At 37.1% G+C, this 18648-nt stretch overlaps 1 protein-coding gene across 1 annotated transcript in view; it reads left to right on the top strand.

Annotated features, from left to right (window-relative positions):
• Positions 1-18648, top strand: part of SH3D21 (SH3 domain containing 21) — a 47342-nt gene that overhangs the window by 15023 nt on the left and 13671 nt on the right. Inside the window, exons 5-11 of the mRNA XM_072419833.1 lie at positions 1763-1853; positions 1983-2065; positions 4217-4280; positions 9220-9338; positions 14108-14206; positions 15189-15234; positions 17823-17900. Coding sequence (XP_072275934.1) covers positions 1763-1853; positions 1983-2065; positions 4217-4280; positions 9220-9338; positions 14108-14206; positions 15189-15234; positions 17823-17900 — 580 coding nt within the window. The remainder of the gene's footprint in view (positions 1-1762; positions 1854-1982; positions 2066-4216; positions 4281-9219; positions 9339-14107; positions 14207-15188; positions 15235-17822; positions 17901-18648) is intronic.

The following is an 18648-nucleotide window of genomic DNA, read 5'->3' as shown; positions in this document are numbered from 1 at the left end:
GTAACTTAAGGATGTGTCCCCTTCCCATATTACATATCACCTTAACTTTTTCCACACAATGGATTTTAGGGGAAAAGAGCACCACCTTAACTCCAAATTGCTATGGTTATACAAGACTAATGATCTCCATCCCTATACTAGCCATTGCCTGCCAGAGACAGATTAGGGTAGAATTGTGCTCTGGGCATGGAACCACCACTTCTTCCATTTGAAAGATATTTTTAAAGGAAAATATACACCTCTACAATTCTTTTGACTGTAACAGCAGTGAAGTGACAGGCGATTGAATAGTTTTGACCTATTTCTATATGCCCCTAAAGCTTAGCACTTTGGACACACACCAGACTCTTTTGTCCAGCATTAGTTGATCAGTGATTCAATTGCTTTGTGGATGATTCAATGCTGTTGCTTACAAAAACCCAAATTAGCTTTATATTGGGATATTATATTATATGTTTACATTATATGCAGTAAATCTATATAAATACATACATTTATATATAGATATTATATTTGTGTGAATCACTTTCGGAAACCTAGTCTACATTTTTTTACATTTGTTTAAAATAGGTTAGTTGTTGAAATAAGTTTGTACATGACCAGGGTAGCTCGGACCTCCTAGCCCATCCTTTACCAACACCATCGTCATAACCTCTGCCTCCCCCTGACCCCCCACCTGCTTACCAACCACTCCCCCACCATTAAATACCCAGACACCAGCCTTGGAGTTAAATTGGCTGGCAAGCAGCCGTTTGATTAAGCACCATTAAATAAATTAACCATTCAAGTAATTAACAAATATCCAAAAATAAATAAATGCCAAATAAATAACTACATTTTACACTTTGATAAGCATACATAACATAACACTCCATTATTATTATAATTATATTAAAACGGGATTATATAATGCTAACATATTACATTGAATATAGCTTAATTAACTAACAACCTAATTCCCCTTTTAATAATACATAACCATTACAACAATATCCATAATGTTATCAAACTCCCGATTATACACCCAAACAACCAGCCTGCAGGTCTCAGAAGGCAAAATCCCACCCAACAGGAATTTAACCCTTCCAACATCTCCACCATGCCCCCTAGCCGCCCAGCACCGCCTCAGGAGCCATAATCATCTGTTCACCATAAAGGAGGAGACCCCACCAAGGAGGACTCCCCCCCCTGCCAAAATCCACCACTTTTCCAATGCACTGGATCCTTGCCTTCCAAGACCCCAACTGGTAAAACAAACCAAAATTTCAACCTATAACCCTAACAGAAGGGGCGGGTGGGTGTGAAACTTTTTTCTTCCAAAAGAGGGCCTCTCACTTTTGTCCAGCCCCTTTTACCTTCTCCTATTTCTAATCCTCTCCTACCCCACGTTCTATACTAGCCCAGCCCCCTCTAGCATCACTACCTTTTCTTAACCCCTTAACACCCCTGGGCTAGGCCTAGCACCTTGTCATGTAGGCCCTGCGCCTACTTTCTTACAGCTACGGACCTCTCTTTTACTTCAACATGGTATTATTTTTAACTGCAAAGGATTTGCTATAGATATATATATATTTGAATATCTAAATCATTATATATAACAAAGTAATAAAAAAATAGTTTGTGACCATTAACAATGCAAAATGCACATCACAAATTAAGGTAAAAACTTCAATAATAGTTTAAATAAGCGCTGGAAGTACACCATGCTTTCTTTTTAAAATAATTTTAGGATAATCACATTTTCTTCTCTTACATTACACAGATTGAAGATGGTTGGTGGCTGGGTAAAAAAGGTGAACTAGTAGGAGCTTTTCCATCCAACTTTGTGCAGGAAATTTCTGAACCTCCACTAGGTAAGGATCTCAACAATAATCAATTTTTCAATAAATTTGTTGAAAAAAAAATTATTGCTGAACACTTTTACATTTTAGCGCAAGCAGCTTCGCCATTTTTAAAAATGTTTTCTTTTCTATATTGTACAGAGAAATTTGCAAATGTTAAGAAAAACAATAAGCAAAGACCAAAGATGATGGATATAAATTTTAATCCTAATGAAGAAGAGAAGGTAAGAGTCTAAAAGTATAGATGGGGAAAGTATGCATGAAGCATGAAAAATAAGTAAGAGTGATACCATTATCTTTTTTTGTTTTGTTTTGTATTTACTGGGTATTGTGCTGTGTCGTCACTCTAGGTAGGCATGTTATTTTAAACTAATTTTAAAAAAGGACAAACAAATTAAAGTCTAACCCCAGCTAACATTTTTAGTTACAGTGTTTTTAAAGGTTTATGCAAAATAATATATCTGATCATTGTAAACACCCAATTGAGTGGGTGTAGTGGATTTGACAGCGCACAGCAGTGAACAGTACTGAATCGCTCACTGTTGCCCCCATTCATTCCCTATTGGGCTGCCACAGGTAGCATCTCCCCTAAGGCAGCGATTCATTGGAGTGAGGAAGCTGTAAACACACCACAACCTCACTGCCAGTCTAAATATAGCTTTCCAGTGTTCTATAGTTTTTTGCACTCCTTGAAATTACTACTTTTGGCCAGTTGGCCTATTCTAAGACAGAAAATAAACATATTTTTGCCAGGATCCTCAGGTAATACATTTGAGCTGTCCATACCCTGGTAAAAAATTGTAAATGATAAGACATTAGATTAGATGAAAACATCAAATATTACAAAATTAATTTCAACATTTCAATAGAACATTTATTGGGGATGCCGGTTCTTTAGACCATTGACCTGGATGGGGGCTCAGAAGAGTTGGCTGGCAATCACTGAGCTGCAGCAAGGTGGGGTTTTTGTTTTGTTTTTGGTTTTTTTTGTAACTATACAGTGCAACAACACAGTTCTACCCGTTGTTACAGTAAATTAAAAAATAATTTATAGTTATTCCTCTTTTGTAAGTTTTTACATTAGAAACAGGAAAAAGCAGTCTCAGTACTGCCAAATGGAACATTTGCTACTGAAATAAAGATGCTTCATGATGTAGCCACAATTACACTGTTTGACATCTGCATCTCTTGAATCATACAAACTTGCAGTAAAAGAACTCTGATATTCTAATTGTAAAAACAATGTGAAAACAAGTGTAGAATTTACACTCATACTTACACTTATACTTCAAGACTTAGGAGCCTTAGTAAAGGACTGAACTGTTCTCCAACTTCTCCATTTCAAGTAAGTCAGTCAGTCAGTTTCATAAAAATGAAAATTTGAACATTTATGTTTATGCAAAATGAGAGGGGAGAAGAATAGTAAAGGCAGGCAGCCAAGAGCAGGCAAATACTAGATATGTCGCTTAGCTTGGGGAGAGGACAGAACTGACACGTGAAGGATTGCTAACCTGCCCAATGTAATGTTCTGCCAAAAGTGGGCTGGTAACATCTGATAAGACAGAAGGTTGTCACCCAACTTTTTTTTTTGCCTTAATATATTGTTTTCCATGTGAGTTTGGTTTAAATAATTCATCTTTATATAGAGCAATAAGAAAACAAATTATCTATAAAAAGATCATGAAACTGTCATGAAGAAAATCAGTGAGATTCAAATAACTGACAAATAGCATATCGTTAAAACTCATTGGCGGCCAGTCCAGTGAGGTTCCATTTATACACCTGATACCCAATTATGTTGAAAAACATAAGAATTAGTGGCCAATTTTCAAGGCTTTTTTCTCAAAATCTTTTGCAGTTTTCCATTTCAAAAGCCAATATAGGGCAAACTGGGAAATGTATGTGGTCTTTATGTGCAGAGGTCCACTAACCCACCTCATTCTCTCACCAACAGCAACATCAGATTTACATACCATGTAATGGGAATTATTCAGTAAGTGGGGCATGTTTTCACCACTGTGGCAGCAGTAGCAATAGATTACTTCCCTGCCACTCTCAAACTATCGTGTATAATTTGGAGAACTTTGGGGATTCATTGTAAAAGTAATGGTGGATGGGGGGGAGGGGGCATTAAGGATTTAGGAATATGTATTAAGGAAAAGGACATGGGACTGAGCCATGCAGATATTGTCATTGCAAGAGAAAAGTATTATTGTTTTTTAAAGTATTATTATTGATAAAAGAAGTATTTTCTTTAAAAAATTGAAGATAATAATACCTTTCTCCTGCAATGACAATATCTGCATGGCTCAGACTCATGTGCTGTTTAACTTGGGTGGATTTCAGTGTGATTACAATTGCATATCTTGTTACAGGTTAAACAAGGAGATAAAGCTGAAGTGAAACCAGGAGATAAAGCGGAAGTAAGCAATCAAAAAGGTATAAATATTTAAAAAACTGTGTGAAAAAGCACAGCTAAATACATTCCAGACGCATTAAAAAAGTGTGCAGTTTTTCTATATGTTTTCTACAGAAAATAGCCGGATTCTGAGTAAAAAAGTCTGCCTGTATTTTGCTTACTTTATCTAGGTGTTTTTTTTAAATGTGTACTAGCAAAAATGTGCCCATTAGGGAATGGAAAAGGTTAGAGATGATATTAGCAGGCATTATATGCAGTTGAGGAGTGCACAATGTATGACAAGATGTAGTATGTGCAGAACTTTGTGGAAGTGTTATAGGAGAAATATGTGAAGGAGAAGAGTGCAGGGGGTAATACAGAGAGTGTATATGTGTAGTAGAGAAGTACAGAGGGTATGAGAGTATATGCAGGTGTGGTGTGGAGGGTATGACAATGGGCAGTATGTAAGTAGTAGTCTAACAATGAGCAGTATGTGAAGGAGAGGAGTGTTAAAGGTATGGCAGTGGCCCCCATGTGCATTAAAGTAGTTCTGAAGTATAACGGTGGGCAATATCTTGCAGAAAAGATTTGTCATAGGTATGAGAATAGGCATTGGGTCTGATTTATTAAAGCTCCCCAGGACTGCAGAAGATAAGACTATCATGGGAGATCATGAGTGATCCAACAAACCTGGAATAGATTTCCTAAAAATCATTTGCTAATGTTTTCAGTTCTTTTCAGTTCTTCTTAAAGCCATGCACACAGCACCATTCACACAGAGGGTTTTACAGAGACAAAATGAAGGATAATGCAAGTGATCAGGAACAAACAATAGGCTGTAGGGACTGTATTAGCAGTAATTTAGACTGTGAAGGTGGTGGACAAGAAGTATACAGGATACCAAAAAGTAAGAGCAATATGACAGTAGAATTTGAGACAATAGAGGTTGAACAGAAACACCAAAATGTTATCAGGTCATCAGCATTGACTTGGAGGTAGTTGTGGTACCTGGGTGATGGGGTAAGGCTGTGTTGACAGTCATTGTTTAGGCAGAAAATGAGCCAATGGGGCCCAGATTCTGAAAAGACAAACATCAGAACGGATGAGACTGATATTTGGAATTGTACATTGAATACATGTAAGGGATTATCACACATGCCCTGAGGACCAGGTGCTGAGGGGTTAAGACACCTTTGCTGGGCATGGGGGGTCATTTTACATATGCTGGGGATTGCAAATAAGGGGTAAATGCACAAGTGCTGGATACTGGCAGCTGAGAGAATAATGCATATGAGTAGCACAGGGTGGCACAGACAGAATATTGACAGGGATTGTACCCATCACCCACTCTAAAAAAAGTGTTCCCTATGCATACATTTTAAAAACAAATGTGTATATTGGAGAAGAATATTGGAGAGGCATCTTTCTCTGTTTTTACTTGATTCACCCTGTTGTGGGAAACATGTCTGTACTGTGACTGTGTCAGAACTGAAAATAACACTTGGTAAGAGAACTGGCATTTATATGCATATGCATACCAAACCTACCATAGAAGTGCCAATTTATTGTATTCTTGTCACATACAACATCCTTCCTTGCCATTCATTATATTCAGGAAAACTTCTTCATCTGACCATTTATATTAGCAAATGTTATGTAACGTTGTCAGATGCTTTTCCTAATATGATCAGTGGTGTATTCTGCAACAATAAACAACAGTCATTACACAAGCATTGTGGTTATTAGGGCTGGACCTTCAGCTGATGTACTTCTGACTTTAATAGCACTACCTTGAGAATATGTGTTTATTGTTCTACTTTTTTTCTTTTCAACACCAATAAGCCAAGCAGAATGACAGATTTAATTTGTTTTTAAATCCAAAAACAAAATGCAATGTATTACAGTTTACCAATCTCTACATGTGGTCACCACATTAGTTTTTTAGTCCTTTTTTTCCTTTTATTCAACTGGTGATCCAGCCAGTGATAGACTTCTTGTACTAGGGTGATGATGTTCACTCATTGCATTGTATCAATAGAGAATGAACACTGTCACCCTAGTATAAAGCTGGAGAACATCTCACACTCTCTTTTAAACATTAGATAGAGAGAAAGGGTTATGTATTCTTTGGAGGTAACTGGGAACAGTGTAACTAATAGGTATAGTATAGCACAGGCTTTCTGGATGAATCAAATCATATTTTTTTATAAATTATTAATCAGGTCCAATAAACCATTTCAATGGTATATTTACCAGATCAAAAGGAAGCACATAAAATGTTGAATTAGAATTTTCAATTTAAATTGGACCTTCCACTGAAACAGAAGCTCCTCCCTATCTGGCTGGGCCCCTTCACCCAGTCAACTACTATGTGTAGGTGAAATACATACCAGTGATGAATAGTGTTTGAACTACTTATCTTAGGCCTGTTTTCTGCTCATGAGAACTAAGCAACAATTAGATCACTGCCCTTCCAGCTAGGGAAGGCTATAGGAGATGTGAAATCTTGTGAATAGACGTTTTCCAATGGACTAGAGCATCCTCTAGTAAGATTTTACCTACTTCAAGTCCTGCAAAAAGTAACTCAGAAGAGCGCTTATCCTATGACCATAATTTCATAATTTATCCTTAATAGGAAAGTGGATCGCTTTGAACACTGCTCAAGTGGAACATATTGTCTCCTCTGTTCATTACATAAGAATTTTCATAAATCAAAATTGTGTCTGCTTGTTGAAAACTAGAGGAGGAGATTTTACTGGTACTCTCATGGTTTATATGTGATTGTTAATATTACACAGTATTTATATAGTGCCAACGTATTACACAGCACTGTACAAAGTCCATAGTCATGTCACTAGCTGTCCCTCAAAGGGGCTCACAGTCTAATGTCCCTACCATAGTCATATGTCTTTATTACAGTCTAAGCTCAATTTTGGAGGGTAGCTTATTAACCTAACTGCATGTTTTTGGGATGTGGGAGGAAATTGGAGTACCCGGAGGAAACCCACGCAAACACAGGAAAACCTGCAAACTGCATGCATATAGTGTCCTGGCGGAGATTTAAACTTGTGACTTAGCGCTGCAAAAGCCCAAGTGCTACCCCCTGAGCCACTGTTATGTCAAATTATAAAAAGATACGAATAAAACAATATGTTCAATGCACAAGGATACCTGTCCCAAAAGAAATATGGGGGCTGCTATTAATGAACTCCTAAAAAAAGCTAGCTGACTTGTCAGCTTTGGATCTCATACTTTTAAAGGCATTGATCTTAAACAAGAATGAAGCAAATTTAGTCAGAAATCTTGATGTACTCCGAATGTACAGGGAACTAATATTTTTTAAAAAAGAAGAAGTTAGCTGAAGCATTCTCTTACTGCCAGCTTCAGATCTAAGGGAAAATTTGGAAAAACTATTCTTATGAATCCCACACATGGATGCAGTATGATCAATGCAACACTAAAGAAAATGTTTTTTTTTTAAAGTTTATTGCACACATGGATAAGATTGGGACATCCAGAAGCCACAAGGACACCCATTGATGTTGTACACGTTGGTCCTCATCATAAATTTACTATCTGAACACACTACAAGAAAAAATATGTAGGAGGCCTTCCAGCTTTTTGCTATAGACTAGGGAGTATTTTTCATACCCTGGCAAATTTAAAATTTACCCTTATCTACAGAATAAAAGTTTCCACCCTGAATATAAGCTGATGAAAGCCATAACATGTTTTTCTAGGGATATTTAGCAGCATGGCATTCTCTAATATCCCTCTACATTTTAAGATGTGTCTGGGCAGAGGTATACTGGAGATCTGTAATCACCTAATAGTTTAAGATTAACTTCATGTTGGCATTCAACTCTGCACTGCACTGATATTTATAGTCTGCATATGAGATAATTGTATATATTACAATGCTGTAGATAAGTGATCTTTGCTGTATACTGACATTGGTATCTGTAATCTGTAAACTACTTTGTGATCATCTTAGCCCAGGGGAGTTAATACCAGTCTCAACTCAACACCAGTGACATATGGCATAAATTATAGACAAGCTGTATCTTGCGTGTTAGTCTGCACTGTTATACTGTTAATAAAATGTGGCTTAGTTTGTAGGAGGAGCTATCTTGAGGCAATCTGTCTGTTTCAGCAGGAACCAACATGTATTCTAGTGGTCTCTGAGTTTTCTCATAGATAGGGAAGCATAATAAAAAGACTACATTAGACATTTGCTAACCTTAGCTTATTTGTTTACAATATGTAATGATCTAAAAAAAATGCACATTATTTATTATACTTTATTTTGTAATGTGATATCTGCTTAGCACTCATGCAACATATGCCAGCATGTGCCATCATGAACTGGTATAAAATAGGCTTGAATTCTGTGTTGGTTATACTATATTACTCAAGCAATACCTGAACACAATGTACTGGAAACCTTGTTACTGGACTAGGGAACCTGTACTCAGCACATCTCCAGAGTAGATAGTCAGTGGCTGCAGACATGTAGTCTCTTTACCAATGCCAGATTGAAGCCAAATGGCTTCAATTACTTCAGTTACATGTTCCAGCGTTAGTAATATGAATGTAACTCCATCCAAGTGTTTACTTTACTTTTCCCCATGGCAGTTCCTCAAAAAGTGTCAAAGACTCTGACTTAGCATCCAGGAGATACAAGTATGAGCAGTGCAGACATACTGCTGACAGTTTTCTGTTATTATTGCTGTCTTCCGCTATATTTTGGCAGCAGGCATTGCTGTTAACATAACACTGTCAAATACATATGTCAGCATAAATAGTATTTGTGTTTAAAAATTATTTTACTGCATTAGACACAGTACACAGTTGAAATAAATATACATTTATTTCAGCTGTGTATCCAATTATGTTTTCAGAATTCATGTTTAATGTTAATGTACAGACATATTAGCCATATGAACATTTTCTAACTATCTTGATCTATTTTACTCTTAGGCCCATCATCTACTCAATCACTGTGTAATGAATATGCCCGTGTTATGTTTGACTACACTCCTGCGATGCCGGATGAGCTTCCTTTGAAGAAAGGAGATGTTGTATCCCTTATAAGCAAGGTATAATACGTTAATAAATAATTATTATATTATGTAATGTTAGTAATAGGCTGTACAGTACATTAGACATGTTAAGACACTTACAAATGGGGAAACACCATTACCATTTTTACAGGAAAGAAGCACAAAACCCATGAAAAACAAAACTTCTCCCCATGGTCTTTGCAGATCCAGGACTTTTACAGAAAAAAAGTTCAACAATATACCTGTATGACTTAGTCACAGTCTCTTTGTACTATAGGTTATGCCATGCAAACTGGTTGTGCTAAATAAGAACTGTACCAGTCTGATAGGGACATGGTGAACTTACTTAGGCAGGTTCTATGGGACTGCTTGTCCAAGGCAGCCATTGACTATTCCTATGCAGAACCTGTATGCCAGTCTCACTAACCCCTTCTGCTCCAGGAAGGTAAACCTTCCAAACCCACCAGTAATAAAGAGCACCTGTCATTTTACTTGGCTATACTGTAATGTAACTATGTAACCCATATGTTTATACTACTATGTAACCCATATCTATGGTTCAGGTCGGAACAAAAAAATGACAAATTGTAAAATTCAAAGTCCACCTTTACAAATCCAATGCATATTTGTCTTCCAGAAATGTGTAACACATTTCTAGAAAGAATAGGGCCCAAGCAGTACTTTTCAGCATGTAGAAATTTTACTTAGTGCGTCAGAATGCCTTTTACTAGGGTTTAGGGTTACATCAGTTTTTGTCTGTGTTTATCTAAAGACTATCTACATGAAACAAGAGACTACCCTCTATAAAATTAGAGGTGTCTTGTCATCAGACCAGCAAGCTGAGATATGAGCTATTTTAATGCACAACACTCAACCCTGCAACCAGCAAAAATGGTGTGTCTATTCTGGTTCTAATTTAAATAGACAGATGTAAATTGCACGTGGCAATGGGACGGTCTATCTTTCTATTGGGGAAAATATGATATCACATTGAATAAAGTGAGAAGAAAATCATCTCTAAGAAGAAATGAACTGCATTTACATAAAATGCCTGGACTTGGAAAAAGCATCTGCCAGTAATCCATTATTTTACGGGCTTTGAAGAAATATTTTTTTTTGCCTATTAGTACAGAGAGCAGTTTTTACTGAACTATTGAGTTCCTCAAAACTCACTAACCAACAGCTCCTGTGTGAAAACACTAATGCCCCTAAGGTCTAAAACCAGATAGATAGATATATATGACATGATATGACATAAATCTGACAAGCAGGCTAGAGGTTTCATTCACAATATAAACTCCCAGCCTTTAGGTTAGCATTCTGACAATGTATGTGATATATGAAAAATGAACAAATCATTTGAAACATTTCAAATAAATAATTCCTGCTGTTTCTTTCATTTTTGTGCATCTGTCAGCATTTAATAAAAAAAAAAACAGTGTACCAAATAAAGGCCTTACATGTCTTTAAAAAAATATAAAGATCAGTGCTAGAAATATAGTCAATTTAACTAATCCAACATGGCACGTGCATACACGGTTATAGGTAATAATTACAGCGTTAAAGATCTTCTGTTACAGAACAGTGCCATCTGCCAATCACAAATATAGTCTATACATACTGTACATATATATAGACCTTAATTTAGATGTGAGCACATTCATACTTGTTCATTCAATGTTAAATGCATGATAACATTTGTCATTATTTTCCTGAAACTGCAATAATCTATTACTTTTATGCTCCAGTGCTATTGCTTGACCGCTTATAATGATCTCATTAAACATCTTGCGTTTAACTTGCCAAAATGCTCAAGTGCAAATGTGTCTTCCCCTCCAATATGCCTAATAAGTATGAAAAAAATATATTTCTGGGGAATTCATCCCTTTAAGAACATTTTTCTACTTGAAGCTGAACCATAAAGTTTATTTTATGTATAATGTTGGACTGATTAAAGGCTGAGCTGGGCATTTATTCGATTGCCTGTGTAATTATATTATTTTTTATCGGTAATATATATGGTTCACCCCAAGGAAGATCAATTAAAAAGAATTCAATAGAAATTTGCCAAGCCTGATAATGAATAATCTAGTTGAGAAGGAGAGCAAAGACAGGTTTTTGGCAATATTATTTTAAAACACCCTGGCTATACATAACAAAAACCCCCTGGCTATAACGATACCTAAACTAACATGATAGCGGTGTTAAACCCATGTGTACAGTAACACATGGGATTAGAGTATATTTGCAAAATGAGTCTCTTTTCTGATGCGTTTCGCCCATGTGCCTTCTTAGGGGACTTATTGAGACCAAAACTCTGTGTTTCCAATTGTCAAAGGCTTTTTCCAATAACTCAAGGTGTTAATCATTTAAGTTGCTAGTGGTGTTTTCTTAATTAAGTTATAGGGTGTTCTTTGAAAGAGAGTATCAGCAAACCAGTACCTTGGGAGGGGGAGTTTAGCAGTAGCCCCTGTAACAACTTATTCTTCTTTGTGTACTGTCTTTTTTAATGCTTCCTTTTTTCCTCTTCCTTGCTAAAGCGTAGAGGCCTCTCTCCTGCGCATGCAGGCGGGAGAGACGCGTCTAATCGTCCTCTAACATGGTTCCTTCCCAACTGTATTTGATTATATGTAACCGAATGAGAAAGCACATATGTATAAATACAGATCTGCCTAACAATTGTATATTGTACACATTTCTTTTAATATCCATACTTTACAAAATACTTTTCACTAACTTTAAACCCAATTTTTATTCTGTTTTATTTTAGCTTGTGTCTAAGCTTTCTTTTTCAGTCTGAATGACACATTACAAAAACTTTTACTGTCAAACAGGAGGCAGTGGTGAAATAGTATGCCGGCACAGTATTATTATAGAACACTTAAGTGGCTAACACTTTATGGTAGAATGTCAAATGGTGGGTGTATTTGGTAAGCAATTGAAACTGAGAGAATCAGCATCTGCATGTTTTACTGTAATCTCTCATCTACTAATCCATGGGTTTTAAATAGATACCCATGCTTATAGAAGCATATGTATATTTTAAGCACAGTTACCTAAATAACTTATATTTCAATTAATGAATGCAATGGGCATGATTTACCAAGACTGGAGAACATAAACCATCATGAGCAAACCTGGAATAGATCTGGCCAATTAATAATAATAATGATTTTTAAGAAATTCATTCCAGGTTTGCTAGACCACTATCCTATGATATTCTTCTTCAACCACTACAGGTTAAACATCCTCATGAATCTGGGACTATTGTATGAAATGTAATGCATATTTTAGCTGGCTCTAGGGTGGTGGCACATTGCTATTTTTCATTGCTCTGAACAAACTGGCATATTGAATTTTTACTGCTACTGATGTAGTATGATTTTATTCTAGACCAGGGGTCGGCAAACTCCGGCCTTTAGGCCAGATACAGCCTAGCCAGTAGTTCGTTCCAGCCTAACGTCCCCTGGCCGATCCGGCCCAATGCCTCCGGATCTGCCAGTGGTGTTAGAAACTACCAGAGCCGCCGAAGCTCTGGTGCCACCTCCTTACTGTGGCTCCTCTATTTACCGTGGCAGGCCTGATACTTCGCGGCAGTAAATAGGGAACGCTCCCTAAAGGTAAATCCCGCTTCTCCGCAATGCATACTGAGGGGAGGGATTTCACTTCAGGGGGCTTTTCCTGGTGGGGGGCGGAGCTATTAGGATGGGACTCTGGACTCTGAGAGTCTGGCCTAGTGTGCTCCCGCCCAACCCTGAAATGGCCTAGTGGCCATAAAAGTTTGCCGACCCCTGTTCTAGACAAACACTTTACTAGGGGCATGTAAGCAGCTGCTGATGCTGCTGTGTGATGTCAGCCATTATGGAATATTCACAGCATTTAAACACCAACAATTTTTGGCTTATTAGCATCATCTAAGGCTAAAGCCTTGTTCAGACATCTGATGAATGTCAGAGCGACTGTAGCTGGAATCTTTGTTGATCATTTTTAGTGACAACTGAATGACTACTGTACACTCAGGGTGAGGGGCAGGATGGGCCAAGGGCACACCGCCATTTTCTTCTCTAAGGAGGGAACAGTGGTCCTTCCCCAGTCATTTATTATTCTTCTGTGGTCATACACGTTAGATTTTCACTTGAGACGAGCACAACCGTTCGTCTTGGGCAACTATTATCTGACGTGTGTACGTAACCCAGAACGTGCTTAGACATTGTATACCAAGCCATCTCACTTCCACCTGCTTCACACTCCATTTGATGCAAGTGGAATGGAACCCTTGAAGAGTTAATTGAACCTTATGATGCAGTGCTCCCACTGTAAACAGGAAAAAATAGGTACCTCATACACAGTACAGTTAGAGTTAGATCAGAAACTGAACCATACAGGACATGAACAGAGTTTGGGTAGCCATCAGACTGCTCTAAACATACATGTATACTAGTCTTCAGATTACAATTAGCCACCATTTAAAATCCAAGTAAACAGCAAGTTTTCTGTGTTTTATTCATGTGCAGCTCTGATTAGCTAAGAGTACTGATCCTAATCTTATCGTACAGGTTGTTTTGGAAGGCTGATATAATAGACAGGTTCAGGTACTTATACAGGATTTATTTAAAAATACATTTATGATATGTTTATCAATAACTGAATATAAGCAAGTTACTACCTATAAAAAATACTTACCTGTAGTCTTAGGTAATCAGTAAATGGATATTGTTTACTCTGTTTTCACCTTACCTTGTATAATATTAATATGCTGTGAATATATCAGTGGTATTGACCTATGTTATGGTTCTGTCTTGCAGGAGACAGAAGATGAGGGCTGGTGGAAAGGAGAGCTAAATGGAAAGACTGGCTTCTTCCCTGATAACTTTGTAATATTACTGCCTCTAAATTCACAAATTGTAAGTCTCTAATATATTTTATATTGTATATCACACTTGCTTCATGCTGGTGGTTGCATTCTCACTATCTAAAGATTGTCTTATTTGTTTTATTTAAAGACAGTGATAAAATAGATGACAAATTATATCATTTTAATCACAAAAGGATGTAAAGGCAGTTTTGTTGAAAAAAGCAAGCACAACACCATTTTTGGTATGTGGGACAGCAAGTATAACCCTTGTGGGTGCAAAAACCTCCAAAGTTGGTGTCAGTGGAAACATTTTTATATCCTAAGCATTTGTTTCAGTGACCACAATAAAATCTCCCTGCAGTGGTGTCATTAGCAGAACCAATAACCACCCCCTCCTACAGACACACAGGTGGTCAGTAGCAAATCTACCCCACTGCTCAATCCCCTTCCTTATTGGTAAGCAGCAGCATTTGTTTAACCCTCTCCTTTCTCTTTAGTGTTGGTGATCAATGTACTGTTTTGTAACCCTCCTAGTGCAGTGACAGTAAAATCTAAGCCCTCAGAATAGACACTTGACCAAACTTCTGCATCCCTTTCTCCCAATCTGTGACTTTACTTTTACACACATAAAAGTACAACAGAGAGCATTTTAGTTTCCTGGATGTCATGTTGGGGTTGGCTGGTTTATAGACTATAGTCCTAGAGCCCTCCTACCCAATATACATAGCGTAATCAATCCAGTTTTGTAGTGCTCTTTGTATTTTCTTTTTCTGCAGTTAGACAGTTAGTAAAGAGACAGCATTTAGACCAGCATTTATAATCATAGCATGTATGTACTGCACATGCAATTGGTTGATGCATTCATGTTCTCTGTCAGTCATTATTGTTTTATTCAACACTGAATACAATGCTATCATGTATAAATATATAGTCAGTGCTCCCGATCTTTATAGCCCAACCACATCTATTCATCTTTAATATTAATGTATTCTGATGTTTTCTTTTTTTGTTCTGCTGGTTTATGTTTTCAGAAAGCCAGCAAGCCTCCTAAAAGAATATCAACTGTGAAAGGATCAGGTATGTATATATTGTGTTAAAAAGTTTAGTTATATTTTAAGTAAAGCAATGGAATGTCCCTGCTTTCCCATGCTTAGGGGTTGTATATCATATCCTAAAAACAGGTAATTAGCAGGAATTTATGTTGTTCCACATTGTAAGCCAAATGTACCTTTTTAAAAGTGAAAGTTTGTGGATCCCTGACCATTGCAGCCATATAAGAAAGGTCATTTGCAGGACAGCTGCAAACATATCATGGCCCCATGCCATTTTCTTAGAAGATTTGGTATATGTTGTTAGTTGTGCAGCCGTTTGGAGGATTTGTGCAGCTGCTTCGTCTTTGTATAATGCCAGTTATAGAGGTGCATTTGTCAGCTCTCTGGTTGAGATTCTTCGTCTGTTATTCACTGTTGTCAACATTGTTTGACCTTGCCCGCTGATTAATTGCCCTTTCTGCTTTAACTCTTTGTTTACATTACTTGCTGAGACTATTGATGATACTTCATAAGGAATGCTTTACATAGGCCTATCCATGGCACTCATTCATTTTAATATTATTATTAATAAACAGCCTGTATTTTTTCCATGACTTTGCAAAATGCTGGTGAATTACACTTCTTTGCCAAAAATGTAAGCAACACATTTAAAAAAGCATTTAAACAAATATTAGACACTAAAAAATATATTGATATGATAAGACCACCACTTCTGCATGCAGTATAATTGTAGTGCACCACAGTCATAAAGCAACAGTGCTAAGTTTAATTAGTATTTAAATTAAAGCTTCATGTAAAAGTACTACAAACCCACTTAATGTGCAACAAATACCTCTACAAACCCAAATAACACATTGTAGCTGGAATATTACCAGGCTGCACATTGCTTTAGTTTTCATACCTGGTACTCATTCCCATGCCATCCAGTCTTTGCTGCCCATTGGATGGCCCAGGTACATGTGCAGCCAGGAACTATCAAGTGGCAAAACTTGGAACAGCAAGTTTCATTAAAATATATACTAAGTATGTTTGCAGCAGCTGCCCCTCCCCCCACCAGTTCCCAAATTTCCAGTAACCAAAAAAAACTGCATCTGTCCAATCCACCTTAAGCATGATGGTGGTAAATTACTTTGGCTGCTAAGGGTGTACTCACATACAATTCTGTATGGTATGCCAAACATTACCTGTTAGATCTCTCATTGTCTGTTGCTGGTTGACTTTGACCTCAGTTATGCCTATTTCATCTGGATACGCCCCCTGGCTTCTATAGTAGTCTTATGTTTATGACCTTAGGCTTGACTCTGACTTGGAACACTTCTCACTTATAAATACCTTGCCTGGCTGTAGTCTTCCATGTAAGACCTTTGGCTCTCATCCTGACCTGCTCCTGCTTAGCGTTGTGGTTACTGTTAGTCACCCCTTGGCCTTGTACAGTCCACTGTGCTCTTGGTTCTTCCTTAACCTCCCTGGCAGTATTCCCGAGTGTGGCTCGAGGTTAATTTTCAGTACCAAATGCGGTAACCCTGAGCCACAGTCCAGGTGGCATTGTAAAGGACTTACCTGGTCCCGAAAAGCTTGTGGCGTCCTTCGCCGATGTCCGCCTGGGAAAAAGAAAGGGAAAGAAAGAAGAAGACCAGTCGTAGAATTCAAAAGAATTATTTTACGCTGAATTACTACCACAGATCTGGAAAACATACACAAAGGACATGAAGGTTTAAGTAAAATAAACTTGGGTCATATACTTGGAACTAAACTTCAAGTATAAAAAAGGGGCAGGCAATGTCCTTTCTGTAATTAAACAAACTTACCTGCCTATGCACATTTTTTTTAAGTACACTCCTTGCTCCATTACAGTCACCAGCATCTTCAGCTAGTTTCCTTCCAGGTTCAAAATATTCAGCCCCCTTTATTGGCCAGGTTGGAATGCCAAAGTTCATTCATTTCCAGCAAATAAGTTTTTTAGGTAGTGTAACTCAATGTAAATTACACAAAATATTGCAAACAGGCAGCTAAGTTGGATTAATTGCAGACATCACATGTCCCTGCTGCAATAAATATCTTGCCTGCTTTCCCTTTTTTTTAAGGAAAATGTATACTTTAAAAAATATTGGTTCATCTTGATTTTCAGCTTTAATGTTCAATATAGGAAGCAGCTTACAGTTGCAATTCTGTAGTGACCTAGAAAAGTATTTTATATGTGTGTTAATAAAGTTAGTGTATTAAATGTAATGCAATAACACAGTAACACAATCTCGCGACTTTCAGTGTTCTTCTCTGACAAAACATAAGATAATATCAATGAAAACAAATACCTTCTAAACATTAGTTTCAGCTCTCAACCCACACAGGAAAGCAACCTTGTGATTATAATGTGGTAATGCTCAGTAAAACATTGTGTAGCTTATACTCCAGTACAGGTTGAAGCTCTCACAAGTGTGCCAAAGAAACTGAATATTCTCAACATTTCTTGTCTCCTCTACTAGGCTTTATTTTTTGGGTAAGGAGGAGGAAAAGCATAAAAGAATTCATAGTGCGTATCTCAATGATTTGTAAATTGTAAATAATCTGATTTATACAAACATCCCCAAAAAATTTATTTCTGCTTTATTTTAGTGGCTAAAAAAGATCCACCCAACATGGACCTCAAGGCAGCTGTAAACAGGCCGCTGTCTCCTGCCACAGGACAGAAAGGTAATGAAAACTTTCTGGGTTCTACCTGTTTTTTTGGAAAAAATTGTGTGTGGTGTCGTCCTGGCTTATAGAAATGGTTGTACATGCAGTCTTATCTTGCTGCATACTTAACTTTTTTCATGTTAAATGCTTGGTCAGTCATATCACATGTCCAAATTCAACAAGTAAATCCTATGTGTCCTAAACAAAACAGATCATATATTTACACTAATCTAAGGACATATATACAACTCAGACTGAGGAAAGGGCATTTGGGAACTTTACTATAGTACTGTATTAAACAAAAATGCCATATTAAAAAGCACTTTATTAAAAACTTGTGTGCACTTTGAAATAATGATGCAAACATTACAATTTTGGTTGCTTTTGGGTATCTTTGGGCTATCATATTAAGACTTTTAGAGTTAGTTAAAGCAGCAGCATTTACGTTGTCTCCGTGACCAATACACATCATCCCATTTTTAGTCAATAACAGTGGTTTTGAAGAAAAACCAATAGTTGCACATTTCAAACAACATTCTTATTCTTAATAGCAATTTAAAATACAGAAATGTCGATAGTAAAATTTTCTTTTATATCCCTCTGCTTTGAGAAACTTGTCTTTGAGTTACTTGTGATATTTCCTGTGTGTGTAGACCTGTTTACACAACTGCTACTATCTAAATACCAAACCAAAATTAAAGCATATATAAACCCCAAACCAAAAATATATTGACCATGATCACTCTTTAGATGTGTTGACATTGAT

Source organism: Pyxicephalus adspersus, chromosome 1 (genome assembly GCF_032062135.1).
Source record: "Pyxicephalus adspersus chromosome 1, UCB_Pads_2.0, whole genome shotgun sequence".
Lineage (NCBI taxonomy): Eukaryota > Metazoa > Chordata > Amphibia > Anura > Pyxicephalidae > Pyxicephalus > Pyxicephalus adspersus.
The sequence above is the reverse complement of the archived record's forward strand: the minus strand, read 5'-3'. Positions and strand labels throughout refer to the sequence as shown.